The 23,087-nt window shown below is 44.3% G+C and overlaps 4 protein-coding genes across 7 annotated transcripts in view; 3 read left to right on the top strand and 1 right to left on the bottom strand.

Annotated features, from left to right (window-relative positions):
- Positions 1 to 66: 66 nt before the first annotated feature.
- On the top strand, positions 67 to 5,407 carry LOC136430261 (uncharacterized). Of its 2 annotated transcripts, XM_066420709.1 has the most exons (8): positions 67 to 311; positions 1,281 to 1,361; positions 3,002 to 3,173; positions 3,316 to 3,367; positions 3,664 to 3,800; positions 4,228 to 4,345; positions 4,507 to 4,724; positions 4,975 to 5,407. In XM_066420709.1, the coding sequence occupies exons 2-8, from the start codon at positions 1,345 to 1,347 to the stop codon at positions 5,128 to 5,130; spliced, it is 870 nt and encodes a 289-aa protein (XP_066276806.1). In that variant the 5' UTR covers positions 67 to 311; positions 1,281 to 1,344; the 3' UTR covers positions 5,131 to 5,407. The 2 variants fall into 2 exon arrangements, with proteins under 2 accessions (XP_066276806.1, XP_066276807.1); XM_066420710.1 differs by lacking the exon at positions 1,281 to 1,361 and having other exon boundaries at positions 107 to 311.
- Positions 5,408 to 5,993: 586 nt separating this feature from the next.
- LOC136430259 (protein aurora borealis-like) lies at positions 5,994 to 11,504 on the bottom strand. The gene is made up of 11 exons (XM_066420707.1): positions 11,346 to 11,504; positions 10,773 to 10,980; positions 10,518 to 10,612; positions 9,836 to 9,963; positions 9,449 to 9,517; positions 9,166 to 9,222; positions 8,796 to 9,055; positions 8,436 to 8,598; positions 8,141 to 8,234; positions 7,746 to 7,894; positions 5,994 to 7,534 (listed from the first exon to the last, which is right to left on the bottom strand). The coding sequence occupies exons 2-11, from the start codon at positions 10,974 to 10,976 to the stop codon at positions 6,954 to 6,956; spliced, it is 1,800 nt and encodes a 599-aa protein (XP_066276804.1). The 5' UTR covers positions 10,977 to 10,980; positions 11,346 to 11,504; the 3' UTR covers positions 5,994 to 6,953.
- A 33-nt stretch (positions 11,505 to 11,537) lies between these two features.
- The window catches only part of LOC136430263 (mitotic-spindle organizing protein 1-like), a 23,755-nt gene continuing 12,205 nt past the window's right edge, over positions 11,538 to 23,087 (top strand). The window contains exons 1-3 of one of the 2 annotated variants that reach the window (XM_066420713.1): positions 11,538 to 11,670; positions 14,812 to 14,957; positions 15,469 to 15,550. In XM_066420713.1, coding sequence (XP_066276810.1) covers positions 11,628 to 11,670; positions 14,812 to 14,957; positions 15,469 to 15,504 — 225 coding nt within the window. In that variant the 5' untranslated portion in view covers positions 11,538 to 11,627 and the 3' untranslated portion in view covers positions 15,505 to 15,550. Of the gene's footprint in view, positions 11,671 to 14,811; positions 14,958 to 15,468; positions 16,450 to 23,087 lie in introns of those variants that run through there. The other variant, XM_066420712.1, reaches the window with a different exon arrangement.
- On the top strand, positions 16,994 to 22,593 carry LOC136430258 (uncharacterized). 2 transcript variants are annotated; one of them, XM_066420706.1, is made up of 14 exons: positions 16,994 to 17,450; positions 17,581 to 17,684; positions 17,810 to 17,890; positions 18,132 to 18,207; positions 18,496 to 18,581; positions 18,833 to 18,927; positions 19,145 to 19,218; positions 19,385 to 19,516; positions 19,672 to 19,830; positions 20,046 to 20,175; positions 20,542 to 20,629; positions 20,858 to 21,148; positions 21,301 to 21,522; positions 21,835 to 22,593. In XM_066420706.1, exons 1-14 carry the CDS (start codon positions 17,405 to 17,407, stop codon positions 22,225 to 22,227), a joined length of 1,977 nt encoding a protein of 658 aa, XP_066276803.1. In that variant the 5' UTR covers positions 16,994 to 17,404; the 3' UTR covers positions 22,228 to 22,593. The 2 variants fall into 2 exon arrangements, with proteins under 2 accessions (XP_066276803.1, XP_066276801.1); XM_066420704.1 differs by having other exon boundaries at positions 17,004 to 17,450; positions 21,832 to 22,593.

The raw sequence follows: 23,087 nt of genomic DNA, 5'->3' as shown, positions 1-23,087 counted from the left end.
AGCCCACAATGACACAGACCGACATAGACGACTGTGCAAGTGTCAACGTTAAAACAACCTTCTATTTCTCCTTACTCGACGCGTCATCAGCAGAGCGTCATTTACAACCTATGTGGTCTTGGCTGAGCAGATATCCATGTTTCAGACGGCAGGTTCTCTATTCGTCGCCTGTCTGTCACACCACCTCCAAATTTACCAAACAAGCCTCCCCTGTGGCCCTCTGGGAGGAACGGTATGTCCGGTCTGTGAGAGCAACACTCGAAGGTTCTGTCATCGCGTCTACCAGTCTTGGGCGGACACAGGTATAACAGGTAAGGAAACTTCAACGAGCTTATTAAGTAATATCAGTTCTGTTCCTGACTTTTGTACCCTTTCTCCCGGGTGCTCTCAGCATTGCATATCGGAGAGCTCGCCGGGGTAGCGCTACTTGTGAGGCGGTGAATATCAGCGCCAAGTTATCTCTCCCTCTCATGTTTACCGTTTCCATATCTGATCAGAATAACCGCGCGTTTATAAGTTTAAGAAAATATGTACATGTACATGTGAATATAGATGCAGGTTTTTAAGCTGTTAAACTTTATGGTTACAAGCTATAAAGAAATGTGTAGATATAGATGTAGGTATTGAGTAGTTAAAAAATATTGATTCAAAATGTTACAGTGTTATTGAACAAGATGTCTCAAACAAAATACAAAATCCTTGAGTCTTACTATAGTTGGCAAGGATAAAACCGTGCTTCTTCATACATGCGTGTTTGCATTAACGCCCGACAGTTTATGTGTGTATGCCGCTGTTGTAAACGCGAATGCCTAACGTTTCGACGACACTGTTGGAACTCGAGGCTGTGTCAAGCATACAGATCAAATCTGGAAAAGACTTGTCATTCATAATATCACGAAATATACACTGCGCGCCGGGTGGGCATGCTAGATGATAACATGTTCTGGAGCGCATCATTATTTGTTTACAAGTTGTCAGTTGTTTCCTCCGTTGTTTACTGATTGATAAAAGACATATTTCTCAAGCTGAGAAAGCCCTGACGTCAACTCGATGTATTAGGCGAGTCTACTACGAAGCATGATGTCGGCTTTAGTGATCTATCCTCCGATCATTGTACTTGCAGTGCTACTGTGGTATCGATATTCCTGGAATTTATTGAATTGTTGCAGTAGCCATAGATTTCGAGATGACACATGTTGTGCTAGATCGAGATATAGTCGAGAAGGGTGCCCTACATGTTGTTTATGCGCCTGCACGGTGCCTCCCATGTTTTTCTCCAGTTGACGCACGCACAGGCACATTCTTATCAGCTTGTGAGGAAAGCACAGACGACCTCACGTCATCATGAACTGCATAGTCCTGTAAGTATTCATTTTACTGTACTTTAGTTTCAAGTCAACCTATCCCGTCTTCTTACACCCATTTTCCGTCTTGAGATAGCCAGTAGTAGTAAAGACGCAGCGCACCGACACTTGTGTCACCGTCAACACAGACGCCCAAACTCGATCCACGGGTCTTTTATTGTTGAGTGACAGTCTCTAACAGGGAATGGTCATGGTTGTGAGACTCTCGTGATTCAGCGGCCTGTTTTTATAGTTAGCTCCCACGACCCAACTCCCCGTGATACTAACAAAGCAGCCAGAAGGCCATGCGCGTAACACAGTGTCACCGTGGTAAATCTGGAAAGTGAAGGCGGGGTGGCAAGTGCCCAGGAGTCTATTCTTAGTTCGCCGCTACCGTACGCGTCTGCTCAGTGCCCCGTGTCTGGCTGAGGAATGATAAACAGGAGATCTTCGAATCCTGAGACTTTAGTATACCAATGCCAATAAGGGAAAGGGTGGTTTGAAATTTTCTTCTTTGTTACTTTGCCCATGGGTGCGGAATGTGCATTTTGTTCTGATGACCGTTGAAAGAACTCACATTGAGTGACCTTGTACTTCGTGGTATATCCGTGTAAATTATTCTGACATCAGATATACATGATATTTACACCGTGGAGTCCTCAGGCCCCCATAAATTTACGAGCCCGTACGGACACGCACGTGAACTAGATGTGAACGCGCGACTCCGAAAGACCAATAGCAGCGCTGCTACCCGATGACGTCATGGAAATGCCCATGAAATAGCTAAAAAGCCCATGTCGCGCCTCCGCCCCACCCACAAGCGGAACTAATACTCTATTCTGTAGTAAAAGCTGACCGAAAGTAAACCTTGCAAGGGAATTTCAGCTTGTGAGGGCTACGAAATGAGGGAAACAATCAAACGAAGTGCTACTTGTGTCGGCCTACCGCAAAATAACAATATCAGTTTGAAGATATAGGAGCAAAAATATCAATTTCACGGCTTGTTGTAATGAACGGACAAAAGGCTAGGAACAGACGAATGTTTGCCTTTGTTATGAATACCCACATATTTTCATTTTGTAAGAAAAAAGTCTTCGCGTCAGTCTCTCGGAGCTGAGGATTCCCGAGCCGCGGGGTTAAGTAGCAGGTTTCCAAAATGTCTGTAAGGTCTCATTCCTGTATTACTCCGAGTGGGTACGCCCAAAAAATGAACGGCCGCATGAACGTGTGTTTATATCGGTGGGAAATTCTCTTTTAGTCAGCCCGACTGATCTCAAGCGTCAAACTGATGAAAGCTTGTTTGTAACGGAAGAAATTAACAGGTAAAGTTTGGCAGCCGCGCGCGAGGTCGGACGTCCACAGCCGGACATTGGCGGTAATTCGGTCGATCACTTTCAGCTGGAAAGTGCCTATTTAGGGGGTCTAGCTAAGTGCCGTTTGTAATTGCCATAAAAAGGTATTCTATGCCAACTGGCATTTTTTTCAGATGATCTAGGGTAGATGAGCTCAACAGAGAATGAATGACATTGGTGCATTTCCTATATCTTCATTACGAACGCGCCCATGTAAAACACGTTTTATAACATGTAAGCCTATGCGGCGAAAAAACTCATGAATGAGACCAAGGAAGTCCTCATAAGTCAGTTATGCCCTTCCAGCCTCGTGATCCTCCTCGTCACCCTGGGGTCGAGTTCTGGGAGAAGGGCGGGCTCCGCTGGGTCCGAGCGCCGCCGCGGCTGTAAGGAGGGCCGTGCGCGGAAGGTGTTCAACATGGTGCTAGAGGTGTGTGACGGCAAGGACTGGATACCCATAGCGGCCGATATGCAGGAGGTGAGCAATACATATGGATCAAGCGAATCCATAGGAATACCACTGATTGGTGGAGGAAGTGTAGAATAGCGTACACCTGTATTTAAAGCTGAAACTAATGACAACCATTACAACATAACGTTTTACACCCCCCCCCCCTCAGATGGAAAACGGCTTGAAGAAATTGAACAAGGATGTTCGCGAGTTGGAGATGGGTAAGTAGGACTCTTTGTACACTCACTATGCTACACTGAAGTTTGATTAATTGCCCGTTTCTGGATTTTTCTAGATGTTTCAATGACACAACTTTGTCAGCTAACCTTGGAGTGTCGACTATCGCATACAATAGTTCCAGTGCGCTTTTCAGTTCTCTGTGCTTTCATCGCGGTTTGGGATCTATGACTTCAAAATCGCTCCAACCCCCCCCCAAAACGCTTTCAAACGACAGACCAATTTCGTACTGTACCTGGCGATGTAGAAAAAGTAGTATTAAACAGCCTCCCCTCCCCAGGCCTGGTGCAGAACCCTCCCCACGGCTGTAGTGACGTGCGCACACGGTACCTGCAGCACACGGGAGAGGTCCCGGAGGAAGGCTACTATCACGTCAGACCCAACACGGACATGTACAAGGTCTACTGTGAATTCCCGGTGAGATGTAACTGTTAACAACCAACTATCCCACTGCATGTTCTTTCTATCATGTCTGTATCATTGTGCTCATTACGCCAAACCATCTTCTGTAATACATGTATTTGACATGATATTTTTGTAGCAACAGCGTATTCTAAAACTTCCACCGAGTGCATACATATTTCGGTGCGCCATCGCACTTCATCTTAAATCCTAATCAATTGTATTGATCAATTGTTTTCATACAAATAAAGAATTTCAAAGATATTTGAAGTTCTCATCGATACATGTATACGCAGTTGTGGGGGACCATGACGTCATATATCAAGGATGTGAAAACATCCAATAGAATATTATCTAAGAGAATCTGTGACAGTCTCTGGGGATTAAAAACACTAACACTGCTCGGTCATGACTTTTGATGGGTGTACTTATGATCATGCAGGAGTCGGGGGCGAGCTGGACGCGCGTGGGATTGTGGGACCAGTCCTGGGACTATGATGGCGAGAAGGAGAACCTGACCGTGAGCCTCCTGTCTGACAGGGACCACAAGATGATCAGAGGTGAGGATTAAGACGCAGAAGTCTACAGCTAATTCTCTACCGAACTAAAATCTGACACAAATGAGGTGGCACTTGATGGAACGTTTCCTTCTTTATGATCTAGACCATGGGACATTCGTAAAATTGCGAGTAAAATTAATGTTTCTGACATCTCTTCGCAGAGTCCAACTTCAGCAAGGTCTCCATCAACTGCGACATCTCCCTCAGTTTCAAGGCAGACGGAGTCAACAACCCCACCACGCTGACGGCTTTGGAACTGCAGCGGAAAAATAGCGAGTCGCGTAGCGTCAACGTCACCATTCCGGCTGGAGACGGGGAGAGCTACACAAGGGTTCGTCTCATGCGGAGCTCCTGTACGAAATTCATTTGTCAGGAAAAGGTGAGTTTCGAAAAGACTCGATACTCCCTTTTTCTTCATTGTACGACCTTGTACAGCAAGCAGAAATTTCCTATCCGTCCGTTTTCAGTTTGCCAAGTGTTTCAGCCAAACTAGCGGACACATGCTGAAAACGGACCGGGGTTGATAACAAGCTGAATAAGAAGTCAAGTGTGCTCATTCTATATATATATATGTACAAATGAAATTAAAAGACGGCTATCATATAAGATATTTGTTTTCCAATTTACAGATAGGCCAGCCGACCCAGTGTGGATTGGGCAGTCTCCCATCTGCAGGTTCGACCTCTCCCGATCTGCTCCTGACACAGCTGCAGTTCTTACCGGAAGGACGGCGTCGCAGCGCCTTCTCCTTCTATGGGACGTTCTATTACGCCTTGTTTGAATGAAAAAGATGTAATCTTTTAACCGATAGCATTGCCTGAGAGAGCTGGCTCAGTCCATCATACATATGGAGTAATGAATAATGAAGTGGGAAGCTTGGCAACAAAAGCTTTCCAATCTCTTTGTAGGAGTAAGAAAAAAAATAGCCGTAGTTGTTCACCTTTAGGGTTAACTATATGTCAGTCCAAAACTGATTGATTATTGTACAGTTGGTGAATTGAATGTCAAAAGCATCAATGTAAAAGTCGATGATGATTTAGTGATGAAGCTTCATGTTTGTGAGTGTAAATGTCTTTCCCTACATGTTGTAAATGTTATAAAAAGATTGCTGACAATATATCAATACATGTCATATCCTTATTCAGTTACTGTCAATAAGGATATACATGTCTTCAATAACATTTGTCTGCAGTTAATAGAATTCACTGTGTTCTTGTAGCCTCCTTCGCGGACTTCCTATAACGGCGGCGTATATATGTTGGGAGGGGGGGAAAGGTTCTCTAATGCCGGCAAGGGAGTTGTGTGGCCAAGGGAGTTGTGTAGCCGAGGGACATCGTCCCTCGGCTACACAACTCCCTTGGCTACACAACTCCCGTGCGGCATTAGAGAACCTTGCCCCTCCCCCTCCCAATATATACGCCGCCATTATAGGAAGTCTGCGAAGGAGGCTAGTGTTCTTGAATCTAGTCACAAAAAAAATGTTTCAGACTTAATATACTGGTGGTAGAAATATTATTCTGTGGTCTTTCGGGTTACTACACACATTGATGTTATCTAAAATTTATAAACACAGAGCTTTCTGCCTTAGTCTGGATCAAAATGGTATTCCAAAATCACAGAATCACAAAGGCAAACAAAAGTCAATATCTCTGTTTTGTACTACAGGTCATTTACTTAATGGCAATCATGACAGACATATTAAACAACATTAGAAGCACATTTCCATGAACATGTTTTCAGCCACCTGTACAAAAGTTAGCTTTAAGGGATGCTCATGATTATTTCCCTTCTGTTCACATTTGACTTTGAGATGGAACATAGATGTAGATGTATCAAGTTCTACACAGACCCAAATGTACAGTGTAGACATACAATACCATATACAGTATTAATGTGTTGACCTACCTACATGTACATACACTTTGACAGTAGAAAAATAACTTGCACATTACGTGACATAGCTCATCTGTCTCGTAGTGTCACATGCATATAGACCCACATGTAAAGAAGACAAGAAAAACATTTCATCAACTACATGTAGTAAAAAAGTTTACATTTCCTTTACAACTTTTAAAGCTTTTCAATACAAATTGCATCATAGCTGCACTTGAATAAACCCAGTCATTAGTCTGTCTCAAGAACTGTTGTAGAGAAGCTGAGAACTAATAAGTAACAAGAACTAAGAAGTGAAAAAAGTTTGCATGCACACATCCCTGAATAACTTGGAATCTTCCAATGATAGCATCTGTATACATTTTTAGTATCCAAAAGAATGAACAACAGCATGTAATTTTTTTCTGATCTTTTAGCACCTTGATTTTTCTTCCCTTGGTATTTGCTGAGATTTTCATTACTGTCATTTGCAAAATGATACAGTGAAATACAATTTCCTTTGACTTTAGATTCTGTACAGTGCATTTTTGCTTGATAATTAGATAAAACAATGATGAAGTCTTCTCTAAAACTAATGTCTTTTCCTCCTGATTCCGGATGTCTTTAGCCCTTGATTTGACCTTTTTTTGTGTTTTCCCCGAGTAATCAGTTATGTGTTCTTCAACCTTTTATACTCTGCATCTAGAACCTATAATGACTAAAGCACCTTGCCCTACTACCTATTGTGGAAGTCTTCTTGTACATTGCTGGATTCCACTAGTGGCTGCTTCCTGCAGAACACACCTGTCCCTGGGTCACAGTCTGTTTGACCTTGACTGTGCTTGACCATGTCGGCCATTTTGTCCTCATCCATGACCTCCATGGACACATTTTCTGGCACGCTCTCAAGCTTACACTTTGTCGCAGTAAGGAGTCTCCTTGAAACATTGCGTACGTTTTCCTTCTCTGTCTCCGCCCCTTCCACTTCCATGGACGAGCTTGTCTGACAGTTGATTCCGCTGTCCACCTGCATCTGGCTGCAGTCGTGGTTGACCTCTGACCCAGGGGGAACGATGTCAAAATCACAGTAGTAGTGATCTGGGTACTTCCGACTGGCTCTTTCTCCTGAGAACCCTCCATCGCTAACGGTTACCAGGATGCCATTGGCTAACAGTACTTCCTCAGTAGTGTTACCGTGGCAGCTGTGGTCCATGTTAGATTGCGACTCAGGTGGACTCTCATGATGCACCTCTAGGCAACCAAGCAGGACAGGCTGACAGTTCGACTCAGTAGTCTCGTGTTGAGGCTTCTCCTCATCTGTTGAGAAGGTACTTTTTTTTATAAGGGCTGTTTCAAAGGAAAATTTATGGCAAAGTTGTCTACAACTAAATATCAACCAGACTGGTGAACAGACAACTGCAGATAGTATACTTACTAGTATTTTAATATACAGTGTAGCAGTAATCTGTATGGCAACAACCAACCAGAATTTGCTATTGTTGCTGTTGCTGTGTTAAATGACACATACCTGCAAAGCTGAGAGACAGAACATGGCTGCCTCGCCTGGCCGTGCTCTCCCGCGGGCTGGTGGAGGTGGACGAGTTGTTCCTATTGAAGGTCGGTCTGCAGTACCGCTGGACAGCTCCAATAGGGGACAGGTTTGGGGTATTCATGGCACTGGAGGGGGGGGGGCATGAATCAGAATTAGGAAAGGAGAGACAAATAGAATATGTGTTAATACATGTGCCTCATTTTAGAAACTGTAAGAAATTTCCCACCTGATTGCTTTTCAAATTGAAATAGCCCTGTAGGAATTTGGCAACATGTATTTACTTAGAGTCTTCATCTATTCATGACAAACTCAAATCAGCCTGTTGGCCACGTTTCAGTGAGGTCATAAGAAAAGAGGTAATGGATACCTACCTGAGCCTTGCATGACTACAGGGGGAGGGGGTGTCCTTTATTCTCCTGCAGGAGGGGGTGGCGGGGATGGTGAACACACTGACATCACGGTCACCTGGTGAAGAGTGGAGAAGACATCATTAGAAGTGAAGGAGGATAGCTCATGTCGAGTGTGAAGCACTTTTTAATCTTAGTTGGACTGTTTTGTAGCAGCAAAATCAATACACAGTTGCAGGTAACATGGCCAGAAATTAGTTTGTGTGTCCAATGAGGAACATAATCTCAATAAAAATATATAGCAAGGAGAATGCAGTACTTGAGCTGGGTGTCCTGAGGACTGACTTCCCGATGGGTGAAATGGCAGGTGTTCCCATGGAAACTGGTATGATTGACGAGCGGCTGGGTTTGGGCGTGGTGGTCAGTCTGTTGCTGGGTGTCATTTTGCTAAGGATGATGGGACTTGAAGAAAACTGGGAACCCTGGGAGAAATTCAGTGGTTGGTCAGTTGCCATGGAAACAAAAATGTTTGTTGACAAGGAGTCATTATCAGTCAGACCTTGTAAGGAGAGCAACAGATCTAACCTAGCATGAGTAGCACACAAATCACAATGACACACATTTACTACCTGACATCAACACTTTTCCTGTCTTAGTTTGATTGTAAAGACAAACTTACAGAGCTTGGTGTCTTGAGCAGTGGGCTGCTTCTGACGTGGACCTGGCAGGTAGAGGCAGCACGATTGACAGGTGAGAGGGGTGGGGAGTCCATGGACTGACCACCACCTTTCTTACACTTTGGACTGCTCGACTTGACAGGACTGAAGGGGGTGGACAGGTCACCCTGGAAGAACAGCTTCCTTCTGAGGGATGACGTGCTTAATACCTCCTGCTCTTGGTCCTCTGGGACAGGCTGGGGGGTCGAGAAATACTCTGGACCTGAGGGGGGGGGGGGGTACATAATGAACTCCATGTATGATGAACCTGTGAAATTGTATGAAGGCTGTAACAGAACGATTGTGTATGAGGAACTCTTAAGCACAACTCACCCAGAATGGCTTCCAAGTTGAAGTCTGGAGGTAGTGTCAGTAATGTCTGGCAGGAAGCTGGACAAAAAGATCAACAAACATCAAAATAACATGGATTAAAATGAAAGCACTGTAGAACTATAATCTGGTCACAGGCCTTTCAATCTCCCATGTGTCATTATTGATGTCATGTCTTTTTCTGTATAGATTTAACTCACAAAAACAAATGCATGTAATCCAGCAGCAATGGACAGTATGGTTTGAATTGGAAATACTCAAGAGAGTTGCTAGGTGCTGAATTTACCATGTGATGTCCCTTCCTTTGCTCTGGTTTCTGTGAAGGAAGCCTCTTGGTCAGCACCTTCTGCCCCACCTGTAGCACATCCAGAAACCATATAAGATTACACAATTTAGGATCCTATTCTGTGACTTTTGCTTCACTTCAACACTTAGGATTTCTTTGTAAAGCTTTCTTTGTAAGCTATGCTAGTAACTAATATGCATACTTTTTCTTGGTATGCACTGCAGGTTGCTAGTATTCTACCCAAAAGGAGCTGAAACTTACTAGTATATTACTAATCTAGGTCAGCATATATGTTTAAGTTGTTGACACTGCTCAGTGCCAGGTACAAATACTCCAGAATTCATGATCTAGATAAACATGATAGTGGTACCACCTGTGAACATTTACCTTGCTGTCCTGTCATTCTGGTTTTCCTGCGTGGTGATGACTGTGTCCATGGTGACGGCACAACGACAGACTGGGAGAAGAACTGGTTGATGGCTCGCTGTGCCTTCTCCTCCACATCCCTGTCATGGCTAATGGCACAACACGACAAGGTCTCCTTCATGTTTATCAGAGTTTATCATATACGACCGTGGATGAAAAGGAAGAAGCATCCCTAGCTTATGAAAATTTTGCCGATCTTATGAGCTCTTATGAGACATCATGTATGTACAATGTGCTGGTACAAATGTATACGTAGAAGACTTAGATAAATAGGGTGTGTTGTGTTATTGTGTTGTGGCAGATTTATGACATATGCAGTGTGTCTTGTTATTGGGAGAATTAAGTTACATAAGGTGCAATGTGCCCTGTTAATGGCAGACTTATGTAGGAACTAAGATGTAGTGTGTTGTGTTATCGGCAGACTTACGTTAGATGCAGCGTGTCGTGTTATTGGCAGACTTACGTTAGATGCAGCGTGTCGTGTTATTGGCAGACTTACGTTAGATGCAGCGTGTCGCGTTATTGGCAGACTTACGTTAGATGCAGCGTGTCGTGTTATTGGCAGACTTACGTTAGATGCAGCGTGTCGTGTTATTGGCAGACTTACGTTAGATGCAGTGTGTCGTGTTATTGCCAGACTTACGTAAGATGCAGCGTGTCGTGTTGCTTGGAGACCTCCTCCATGGGGATGTCTGCTGGGTGCAGGATGGCCATCTGGTCGATGGACCAGCGGAATTCCTGGAGACGGGGAAGAGTGGACAGTTGTAGTTGTACTCAGGAGATATAAATTATAATTCCATTCTGTAACATACATGCCGGCATAGCTAGGACTAGGAGTCAAACAAAGCACAGGTTAATGTTGACATAACAGCATGTTCTCAGATGGTAGCTGACTCACCGTGCTTCTTGAGGAGGGGGTTGACCCCACCTTGTCGAACACAGAGGGACTGAGGGCTGTGAGGTGCAGTCTGTCCTCCACCCCCACCTCGAATGGGTTAATGGTAGATCCCTGTGAGGCAGTGAGGTACAAGCTGTCCTCCATCCCCACCATGGATGGTTTACTGGCTGATCCCTGCGAACTGGAGGGAGTCTCCTCGGCCATGATACTGCAGGTCGCACACAATAACCAATGCACATCAATCAGACAAGCTTTATCATAATTTGATATGGTCAGTTAAAAATAAGCTAATAATAAAATAATATTTGGACACGTTCAGTTTGAACCACAAAAATTATGCCGAGACCTTCTTGCAAATTAACTAAAGACAGTCACACACAGACAGATTTGCATTTGATTTGATGGGTCAGAGTCGAAAGCTACTACAGCCTATGATTTTATAAAGACCTTCTTCTGAGGGATTCATAATCATATCACTTAAAATTTTCCATAACAATCGCATGCATTCATCATCATTGATCAAGCCCACACAAGACGTTTTCTCAGCACAGACAAAAATGGAAGGTGTCTCACGTTTTCCGTCCAAACCAGAGTCTAGATCTCCAGTTGGGGGTACGTACAAAACCTTGATTATCTCATGTACACATCTGCGGACGCTGTGGCTCCTGAAATGTTGTCTAAATAGAGAAAATCGGGATCAATCGAAGCGACTCTCCTCACAAGTGCAGCTGATCAAGTTTTTAAATGTTTCCCCCTGACGTCACACCGACCAACCACAGGCCAGCATTTTTCGAAAAGACTAGTGGGTAATCCAAACCACGCGAGATTTGGTGTGCGGCGAGATTTGAGTTGAAAATGGCGGAGGCGCGAACAAATTCTGTTCGGGAGGCGATGGACAGTAAGTACTCGGTCGTGTGGGGTTCATAGAAGGAACGGAGGGTAGAGAGAAAGCACATCTTCTCTTTGGTTGTTGAAGATTCGATACTGGTGTATAAATGCATGTTACGTTGAAGAGGTCACCATAAGACTGTTTAGTAAAAATGTGTTTTGAATCTGAATCTTTCAGTGCTAGAAATTATAAGTGCCACAACATCACTTCAGTTCTATACTTAGATCGTGAGGTACTAAGTCCAAGAAGAAGAAGTCCAAGCTGCCATTAACAGAATGAACACTAACTCTGCACCCAGCCCCATAGAAGGAATACACCCAATCATGATCAAGAAAGGCGGACCTGCATTAGTTCAAGCGCTACTTCACATGCTGCAAACCATATGGAAGCACGGGCAACTACCCAAACAAATGAAGCAGGACACAAAGGTACTCATACGGAAGCCAGGCAAAGACAGCTACAACCAAATCAAGTCCTACCGTCCCATTACACTATCCAGTGTAATCGGCAAAATAATGGAAAGAATGATCAACAGCAGACTCACATGGTGGGCAGAAGTCAACAACCACTTAGCTCCGACCCAAGAAGCCTACCGAAGGAACAGGTGTGCATCACATGGAGTACTGAGGCTCACTCAAAACATCACGGAGGGATGGAAACAAAACAAAACCACCGTGGCTGTCTTTGCAGACTATGAATCATGCTTTGACAGGATCTGGCAAGAAGGTCTACTCTACAAAGTCATCACTAAAGGTGTCAAAGGAAGGATGCTGTGCTACCTCAACACCTTCCTCCGGGACAGAGAGACATCTTTCAGAGTAAATTCCATCACCACCCAAACACAACAAAGCAAAGTCGGCATCCCACAAGGGGCTGTTCTCTCCACCACCCTCTGCAACCTGTACACGGCAGACGCTTACACTAACAGCAACCTGGACAACTTCCAATACGCAGATGATGCAGCTGCCTGGAAGACTGGCGAAGACATCAAAGCTGTGAGAGAAAGCGTAGAAGAAGGGATGTCCAAAGTCATCCATGAATGGTGCCCTTTGTGGAACATGAAAGTCGCACACGACAAAACTAAGGCGATGATCTTCCCACCCCCACATGCTGACAGAACTAACACTGCAGACCTCAAAATCAACAACAAAGACGTACAGGTGGTCAACGACTTCAAACTGGTAGGGGTAACCCTAGACAAGCAGCTGACCTTCGAGAAACACATCAAGACAACACAGACGAAAGCTTTCAAAGCCCTGAAGGCAGTAAGCAAAGTGACACAAGCGACGAACAACCCAAACCAACAGGCTCAAATCCTCCTGTACAACACTCTAGTCAGACCAATCCTAGACTACGCAGCAGAATGCACCGTCTCCGCCATGGACAAACTGGAAAAAGCCTACACACCTGTCCAAAGACAAGCACTCCTAGCTGCAACTGGGTGTCTTGAATGGACAAGCACAGAAGCACTGGAAGCAATCACAGGGGTACCACCGATCGACATACATCTCACATGCAGACAAGCCCAGAGCTACCTGAGAATGGCAACAAAGCACACAGGAAACCCCATCTACGACGCCATCACACACATGAAATCTCAAAAAACAGCCAACCAGACGGGATCCCAGCTGCACCTGCTACAGACCAGATTCAACGAGCTGAGGGAAGAGCTAGAGGAACACACAGTAGACAAGGAACCATATTACGACAGAAGACTACCCCCCTTTGTCATGGGCACCATAACCGGCTCCTTCACACCTACAACTCATACCACAGGTGGAAAGGACAAAGCAAGAGATGACATCATACACATGCTACAAAACATCTCAGACAACAGACATCCGACAACAGTCGTCTTCACAGACGGCTCTGCCCTGGGAAATCCAGGCCCCACCGGCAGTGCTGCTGTCATTTACGAACAATGGGGAAGCACTGAACCCTTTGCAGTGCGTAAACCAGTGGCAAGCAGATCCAACAACTACGAAGGGGAGCTGGAAGGTCTTCACCTAGCCATAGAAACACTCTCCAGACGACCATCTACCGCTAATCATGTCCTCATCCTATGTGACTGCAAGGCTGCAATAGAATCAGTCACAGGTATACAGCAAGTCACTGCATACAACAACCTTGTACATAGCATCAGAAACAAGCTACGCTCCCTCCATCTACAAGGACACACAATACAGTTCACATGGTGTCCCGGTCACATGGGCATACCCGGCAACGAGATTGCAGACAAAGAGGCAAAGTTAGCAGCAGCTGAAGCTGCTAACACCCAGATGAACGCATCATGGACAAGACAACAGGCCACGAAACACATTGAAACTCAAGCACTCATGAGATGGGACCGAAGAACAAAGCTGAACACAAAAAGCGAATACATGCAGAAGATAGCCATGAACATGAAGAAGAAAGGAAAAGCACTTGGAAAGAGACGCACACAAATCAACATCAACCGATTAGTCAGTGGCCACACAAAACTCAATGCCTACCAAAACTGGAAGAACCCTGAGACGTCTCCAAACTGCCCTAACTGCGACGCCCCGGAGACTACCAACCACTTCCTGTACCACTGCGCCCGCTATGAAAGGGAAAGACACCAAATGCTGCAGGAGATCGAAAGCACATACGAGACCTACGGCACGCCAGCGGAGAACAGACACACGGACATCGTCACTCTAGCTGGAATGAGAGAAGACCTCACTGACGTAATCAACACACAGATGTACAGAACATTCTCCCAGTACATCGAGTGCACTCGCAGATTCGACGTGCTCAACTGAAACACATCCAGCAACACGCTACCTCAAGTCACCAAGTGCTCAAAACCTAGCGAGAAATCAACAAGAACTGAAACCTAGCGACCAGCACAGCACCTGGAGACCATGTCTAACGAAGTAATAGACGTTAAACAAGGACAACAACAACAACAACAAGATCGTAACTTAACGCACACATTTATTGTTGTGCCAGCTAGGTTTGAGTCCCAACATTAATCTTAAGTGATTCAGTGAAATCATAATCTAAGTCCAATGTAGTCCATCTAATGTCATCTTTCTTGAACTGTTTATATGATAAATGTTTCAGATATCCATCTGATAATCATGATGAAGAGTTTTATCATGTAACATGTACCCTGTCTGTCCCTAGCTCTACAGGAGATCTCCAGACTACTGAACACGGGGCTGGACTCAGAGACGCTGTCCATCTGTGTACGTCTGATAGAACAGGGGGTCAACCCAGAAGCGCTCGCCTCTGTTATCAAGGAACTCAGAAGAGAAACAGCTGCTCTTAAGGTGTGTACTAGTAGGCAGTTAGAATGGTACTGTACACTTGTTGTAAGTAATCTTTCTATCCTGTTAGCTGCACGACACGGTCAGGTACAACTGTACAATGTGTACAGACTTAACAACAGACCTGTCAGGTTTGTGTGTGATTTAGGATAGTATTAGCATCATCATTTCTCAATAAACCAACAGCATATTTTCTTATGTGCAAAAGTCAATTTACATTTCTTATGTATACAAGTCAGTTTACAAACACAAGTTGGCAAGCTTCAGACTAAGTCAAAGCTTAGAGTTGTAACCTAATGGCACTTTCGTTCATATATAGCAGGAAAACATTAGAGCAATGCATAAAAGCTGGTGTTTGCATGTTTTGTTTATGAGTTGTTGGTGTGAAAAGGGTGAGTTTATTCATGATATGTCAAACTCAAATATCAGACTGGTTGTAACTTAAATCCTGATGACTTTCATTTTATTCTGTGTATCGATTACCAATGGATTGTTTCTTCTGTTCCTCCTCCAGGCTGCAGAAAGAATAGGATCCCCCTCTCCTGACTAGAGGAAAACTATGTACAGGACTGCACAGTGACTGTGGAGATGGTCTCAAAACAGTGGATGTAATCTCAAGTCTGCTCGATATGATGTCCACATGTCCTTTGAGCTGTTGGAAACACAAAAGAATCACATTTAATTTAAATGATGTGATGAACGTGGAACTGATGGAAAACAACTGCTTAACAGAATGAATCTACTCATACTGGTGTCTTCCTAGTCTGTAGTCACAAGAATGGTGCTTTGATAACATTTCTACAGACAGACAGACAGACAGACAGACAGACAGACAGACAAGCAAGATCAATATTTTACAATTAGTCTTACCTGGTTCAACTTGTGTTCTATCATGAATGTGTTATCATCTGATGTGTTTGTTATGGTACCATTAGTAAGTGCAGGAATAAGGAGCAAACTTTTCTGTATAGAGCCTTGACAGACAAAGGTTATTGTGATGATCCACTATGCCAGTTGATGAGGGAGTTGCTGTCTTGAACCCCTTATCTTCTCTCAGAGCTACCCAGATCCCCCCGTGTGGCAGCCAATTAAACAACATGATGTCTCAAATCATACATGTATCTGTTAAGCCAGTAAGACCCACCCTCATTACATCAGGACCATATCGCTCCACGTTGCATCGCTCGCGAAATGGCCCTGATAACCAGCGCCGTCAGACATGGTTATGGCGACGTCGCTGACACTTGGCTCAGTAAGGAATTTTTAACTTCTAGTATTTAGCAACAGGAAAAAGGATATTCTTGTACAGTGATATGCCAGCACTTTCGAAAATATTATTGCAGTGCTACTTACAACTAGCACTTGTTAGATATATGTAGAGAAAATTTGCTACTATTGGTTGTTAAACAGCATGCATTTCCTCTAGTATTGCCCCTACAACCACAGAGTTGTCAGGCCACAATGTGGCATTAAAAGATACTGTTTGTCAACAAGACTTAATTGTCTCACGTAATTGTGTTGATTTTTGTGGTTTAGAATCAAATGTATTCTTATGATAGTACCTCCATGAAGTTCACATAATTACCCAAAGTACCGTTTTGACTGACAGCTAGTAGAAGTAGAGTTGCATGACAGTGAGTACCAAGGAGTGGCACGCCTTCACACTTCTCGGTCTGCGCAAGTTTTAACTTCCGATGACGGCAACAAGACACTCGTTCTACCGGTAGCGACAACCAAGATAAGACATATTACTGGATGTAATTAAAATAATCAACCCAAAGGCGTGGTTGTCATCAAACGAATTACAGATTTGGAGGCCGGACAATGAGCCACTTAACCCCTTTTGTTAACATGAGGCTTTTGACGCAAAAAGACAGCCGTACCCTGGAGCGGTAACCTGTGTCATGATAAGCTTCTACACTTATCAGCTGCCTCCATTGTTTCAGTTATCGTAATATAGGTCTGTGATAAATAACATTCTATTTCTAGAGCGCTTCATGGTTTATGTGACGTACGCTGTACCATGTAGGTGAGTGTCGGCCGCACAATGCCAATGGACCGTGATACTCGCTTTTGTTTTCAGAACCTCCGCTGACGTAAGTGGTTCTGTCTTGCGACTGGTCAGTGTGCTGATATGTAACACTATAACCCACTGACGTTTGGCCCTTGCCCGCGGGGCAGAGTGGTGTGTCTGCTCCGCTTATTTAAGACTGACCGCACATCGGCAGAGCCGGTCAGTCTGAACACGGACGTACGCCTTGCTGGACGGAAGCAAAGTCAAACTCTATTTATCATCCCAAAAGACTGTCTCCTCTCAACGCTTGACCGTGACAATTAGCGTCTACTTGGAGAATCCAAAACCTCCTTGGAGAATCTGAGCACACGTACTACCTTGTCAGAAATTTGATAAGGACTTGCCTTTGTCAATCACTTTCCGGTCACGTTTTCGCATGTCTTCTAAGAACATGTTGGGTCTACTGCAAGCTGACATAGGAGGTGAGTAGACAGTCCCTGACTGAGTTGTAACCTGAGGTTCGTTACAATTGATTTCTAATCAAGACCATTGTTCATTTAAAAAGGTCTAGGTGGGTAGTTTTGCTTGACATGAGATTATTTCCTCCCTCAGGTTCCAGCTGGTCTCTGCGCTCGGACGTGTCGGACTCGGGCCGCCGGCTGGTGGATGTGCAGGTGTTGGGGGTGGAGAAGCGCTACTCCCCGCGCAGGCACCACGTGAGTACCGTACGAACGCACGGACACACGCAGACATTTCTCGTCTTCTACCTACAGAATCTAATTCAGTTCAAATGTAATCTATAAGTTCCCTACATTACTGACCGCAACGTTGTTCCATACAGGTGTATATCGTGTCAGAGCTGTGGTCTGATGGGTCCCGCCTGGTGGTCTACCGGTCCTACAGGCAGTTCCGTGCGCTACATGTAAGGTTACCATGGATATATGATCATATATGGAACTAAACATAAACACGTCAACTTTTGTCAACGATTGTCCACTATATCTTGGTTAGTTTATCTACCGATCAAAGAACTAAACAATATGAAGTTATCCGTGTTAACGATGGTGGATCAAAGAATATACAAAATCAGTTAGTAAAACTTGCCGCCTCAACAACATGTAGTATTCAGTAATTCAAGTGAATGAGAATCCATCTCCTTTTAGAAACAACTGAAGGAGATGTTTCCGGTTGAGGCTGGCCAGTTCCGTGAGGAGGATAAGGTGCTGCCCAAGTTCCCAAGTAAGTGTTGAGTTTTCGGTAACAGGTGGTGAACAGGACGGGACGGACAGGGAACATTACTAGTGAGAGGGGCAAGGTTCTGCTAACATCTGTCAGAAATCAAGCCAACAAAAATACACGCAGAACAAAGGAAATGGTCTTGTTGTGATTGCGCGATACAGACGCTGGATTCTAATGCCGCATAGAATCCAGCGTCTGTATCAATTTGCACGGTTTGAGATATACAGCATGTGCACGAGTAAGACATTTGTCATGAAGATGACACGCCCCCTCCCTCCCCTCCTGTAGACAAGCCGTCCAGCCCGGTCCTCGGGAGGAAGTACTCCGTCGGGAGGTTCGCCTGTGTGCAGAAGGACCTGCAGGGATACTGTCAGGTATGAGTAATCACGCTCCTAGCCAATTAGCCCCTGGCAGTGAGAGATTGTGTAACACAGAGTATGAGACCAATCTGACACGGCTCGTTTTTGTAACGCAAGCTTTTTATATATGTTTCTTTAGTAGCTATAGGTGTTTGGTCCTATTCGACCGATGATCGTATTCTATGTATCAAAACTATAGCATTTACTACTTAATCTTAGAGCAGGGGACAATCTTAAGATGCTTTTATCTTATTTTGTTTAATAAGAATCTTCTGGGGCTGGACTCCAAGATCGTGCTCTCCCCGCTGTTTCAAGGTTTCTTCGCACCTTCAGACGACGACTTGAGGTCCTCCCAGAACAGGTAAGGGATCAGGGCGTCCTTACAAAGTAAGGCACACATACTCAGTTAGTTGCTGTGCTATAATTGGTTATTACCTAACAAATCTGGCTTGGCTATTTTCACATTTGATAAATTTTTGTTACCTCAATTCATCAACTTTTGTTGTTGCCCTGGTTTTTGTTGCCCCGAAATGCTTTCTCTTGTCATCGTCTCTAACTTATGTCACCGTTTGTTGCAGTGAGAAACGTCGGAAGACCGTTATGATTATCCCAACCGAGGCCGCAGAGCCGGAGCAACCGCGGTCACCATGTGGTAAGTCGAATGTAGAACCCCTATAACAGCTCATGGCCGTAACAGAGGTTTCTCAGAGTGCGCCAGAGTGGACTATGATCATCATCATGTTTTTGAATACTGCCATTCTCTACATTTCCTTTTGATAGTACGACAAATTACGTAATGACTTGGCGTCTTGTTGCAGATGTTGAGATTTCTGCCCCGCTCTTTGATTTGGACTCCTACCGCGCAGTGGCAGACTATAAGGCCGTGTCTAAAGGTGAACTGAGTCTGAAGGAAGGGGAAGTGTGTGACGTCATTCATACCACACCTTCAGGTGAGAGACTTGAATATTTGTAGTGGTCAATTTGTCGTTTGATAGATAACTCGAACATACGGTAATAAACTTGAACATACGGTAATACCTCTTACAGTTTACTTTTCTGAAGAATGGGCTAGGTTTTGCCTACTAACTTTCGTTACCACCCTCAGGTTGGTGGCTGGTCGAGAACGCGTCGTGTGAACGGGGCTGGGTCCCGGCGTCTCACCTGGAGACGGACACACACCTTGCTACAGGCCCGGACACTCAGTCGGGGGAGAGCCCTGACAGACAACCCCAGGCAGGATCCAGGAGCGATAGTGGGCAGGAAGGTAACATGAAAACTTTATTTTATTTCTATTCTAAAAAACTTAACTCTAGAGTCTAGTCGATATGTTTCTCCGTGACATAACCATGATTGTAAACTAGGTATTTATCGTTCCTCAACTTACTCCCCTCTGATTGCAATTGGGAGAGCTCAAGTAGCATCCAAGATTATATACGTGTATATACATGTATTCCTAATATAACAACCATTTCTTGTCAGACCCTGCCAAGCTGTACATGTACGTCACTACCCGACCCTACACGGCTACCGAAGATGACGAGCTCTCCTTCTGCGCAGGTGCAGTACTGAAGGTCCTCCAGAGAACGGACGATGGTTGGTGGTTGGCAAGGTGAGGAAAGTTCGAATATTTTGGACAAAGTAACACAATATTTTGGATAGAAGAGGGTCAAAGGGACAATTTGGATTGGCTTGAATGAAACGTAGAAGCAGGCTAGGGATACCCATCCTCCCAGCAGACCCGATGTGTTCGGTTCGTTACCGAACATATCGGGTCTGCTGGAGGATGGGGATACCGTCCGTTTTTATAATGTTCGGGGCAACGAGTCGTGTTTGGTTACACCCATCACTTTCAGGAGGTAACCTTTTTTCAAAACAAAAACGTACAGCTGAAATATCTATGAACACGAGATCAAACACCATTAAGTGTCTTAAACACGATTTTTTTCTACCAACCATATGGCTGTTGATCTTGCAGGTACAGCGGAGACGAGGGGTTTGTTCCTGCCATGTTTCTCCGGCCCTACGATACCTCGTACGTCCATATGGCGGCTGCTCAAGACAAGGTAAGGACACGTTTACATTAGAGTATACAGAAACTTTTACCTTCATTTCAACAGTATGCGCCTCTGCTGTGAATGCATTCGACATTTATTTTACCGTAATACGTACAGAATTTGCAAATGATCTTCCCCTAGAACAATAAGTATTGATAATATTGGGTATATGTAAAAACAAAACATAATATACGTCGACTGAGCGTGTCTATAATATAATTGAATGGACCTTTCCAGCTCTCTATGGCGAATCTGCTAGCCGGCGAGAAACAACACCAGAAGTCTAGGAATAGCATGAAAGGATCGTGTAGTGACGTCAGCAGGATGAGCCTACTGGGGGAAGACCTGTCAACTGGAAGAAGCCGTGCAGGAAGTGACGTCAGCAGCGTATTTCTGACAGACGACCGTGTCTTAGATGTGAAGAACAGGATGGGAAGAGATGTCAGCAGGAAAGGCGATGAATTTGAGAGAGCAAACATTCTGGCAAAAGATGAGCTTCAGACATCAGGCAAATTTGATTTGCCTAAGGTAATATTACATACATCTAGCATCAATAATGTATCCACCTGCATATTTGTGTGTCATGGCAGAACAAATATGTAAAATGTTTCATGCGAATATCTGACTTACAACAGTCTTCTCAAACTAAATTGAACTTAACTTTTTTTCTTACTTTTTAGATTACCATTAGCCTTGCTGACTCCGATGCCAGTTCTGATTGCTGTGGCCAAACTAATTCCAACAATGACACCACTTTCCGGGTAAGCCGTGTGCAAAGCCTGACCGACCTTGCTAACAGCACAGAAGCAAAGTCTGTCCATACAAGACGCAGAGCCTATTCTGACACAAGGCGGGACACACCAAGGATCCCTCCTCGTCCCTCACAACAGGAAATTATACAGGTGGGTAATGCCCTGTTAGAAGGTTAATCTGGTGGGTGTTTTGCATGATCCCTGTCCAAGAAGGTTCTCTCACAGGTTGTATAAATAGGAACTAAAACTCATAATTCAACACATTAGACATTTCACCTGAAATGTAAGTCCAAAATAAATATAAAAAAACTTCTGATTTATCCCAAGGCAATTCCTTGTAAATCACCTTCTCTAACCCCATTGGATTCCCCTATCTTTTAACATAAGCCACAGTGCAATCTTTTAACACGGTAGGCAATGAATGTGAGCTGAAAATTTCTTTGTAACATTGGTCCACAGAAGTGTTCCCCAATGACCCGAAGAAGGTTGCTGTCAACACTACCCATGCCCATGAGTGACAGCGACTGTTCTTCTGTGGAAGACGAGGCATTGAGTACTGTGTGGATTGGCCGTCAGCGAAAGGATTCTGGCTTGGGCATAGTAAATCTTAGTTATGAGCCTTGTGAATATAGCTCTCACGATAGAAACACAGTCAGCCCATTTACAGATGTCCAGCCAGTCTCCAGTGATAGTAAGCGCTCATGTGAGCAGGACCAACAGAACACCCAGGGAGAACCAAGTGCAAACACTGTGGTACCTGTAGGCACTGATGGGGAGGAAGATGCAAAGTTTGACAGAAATAACAGATTCTGGATGACACTGAAATTGAAAAAGGGAAATGCACATACTGGGTAATGGAAGTCAATGTAAATTCATTTGATACTCGTGACTGAATGTTTCACATTGGCACATCTGTGAAAGCTGTACATGTTGCAGGAAGAAATAAATTTGATGTCTTGCAAATACAAGTGCCTAGCAATATTTTTCAAGGTAGACATGCGTCTTGTTAGTCCACTACATTTGACAAGCTGAACAGTAAGTTCTCATCCCTCTTCTTGTTGCTGTCTGCTAGCACATATGCACTCTTTCAACGCAATCAATTGTTCTACCAACCATAAATCTCATACAAATTATCAAAGTTCGTAGTGATGATTTCATTCACAGGATGAAATGTAAAATTGTTTTGTAGTTGTTTATATGAATTAAAGTGTATCAGCCTTACCACAGCCTGCTCTCTTCACTGCAAGTAATACAATAGATGTCCAACTGTGTCTTATTACCATACACTTAGACCATTCTGTGCCTTGGACGACACAAACTGGTTAGTCATAGGGTGGATTTTGCCCACAAACTGTCTATGTCATCGCGCATGTCTGTAAAGAATAGAACGCGTTCGAACACCATTCCCCGAACCAGGCTGTGAAACGCTGGGCTCTGTGACACCGGTCGGGGTGTCATTGGAACGGGGTTTCTTTGCAGACGTGCGCGATGACATAGACTGTAGACAGTTTGTGGGCAAAATCCCCCCTATGATGAATCCAGTTTGTGTGGTTCAACTTTGTCTGTTCATCATCATTCCAGGGTGTTATCGCTCCTAGTCCATTATATTTTTGGAAAGTCAGCCTACAGGCTGATTTGAGCTTCTCATAGATAAAGTTTCGAACAAATGAAACAAACTATGCTACAGTAATGAAATTACACAGAAACACCAGACT

This window comes from Branchiostoma lanceolatum, chromosome 3 (assembly GCF_035083965.1).
Source record: "Branchiostoma lanceolatum isolate klBraLanc5 chromosome 3, klBraLanc5.hap2, whole genome shotgun sequence".
Classification (NCBI taxonomy): domain Eukaryota; kingdom Metazoa; phylum Chordata; class Leptocardii; order Amphioxiformes; family Branchiostomatidae; genus Branchiostoma; species Branchiostoma lanceolatum.
This window is presented reverse-complemented; position numbering and strand designations above follow the sequence as displayed.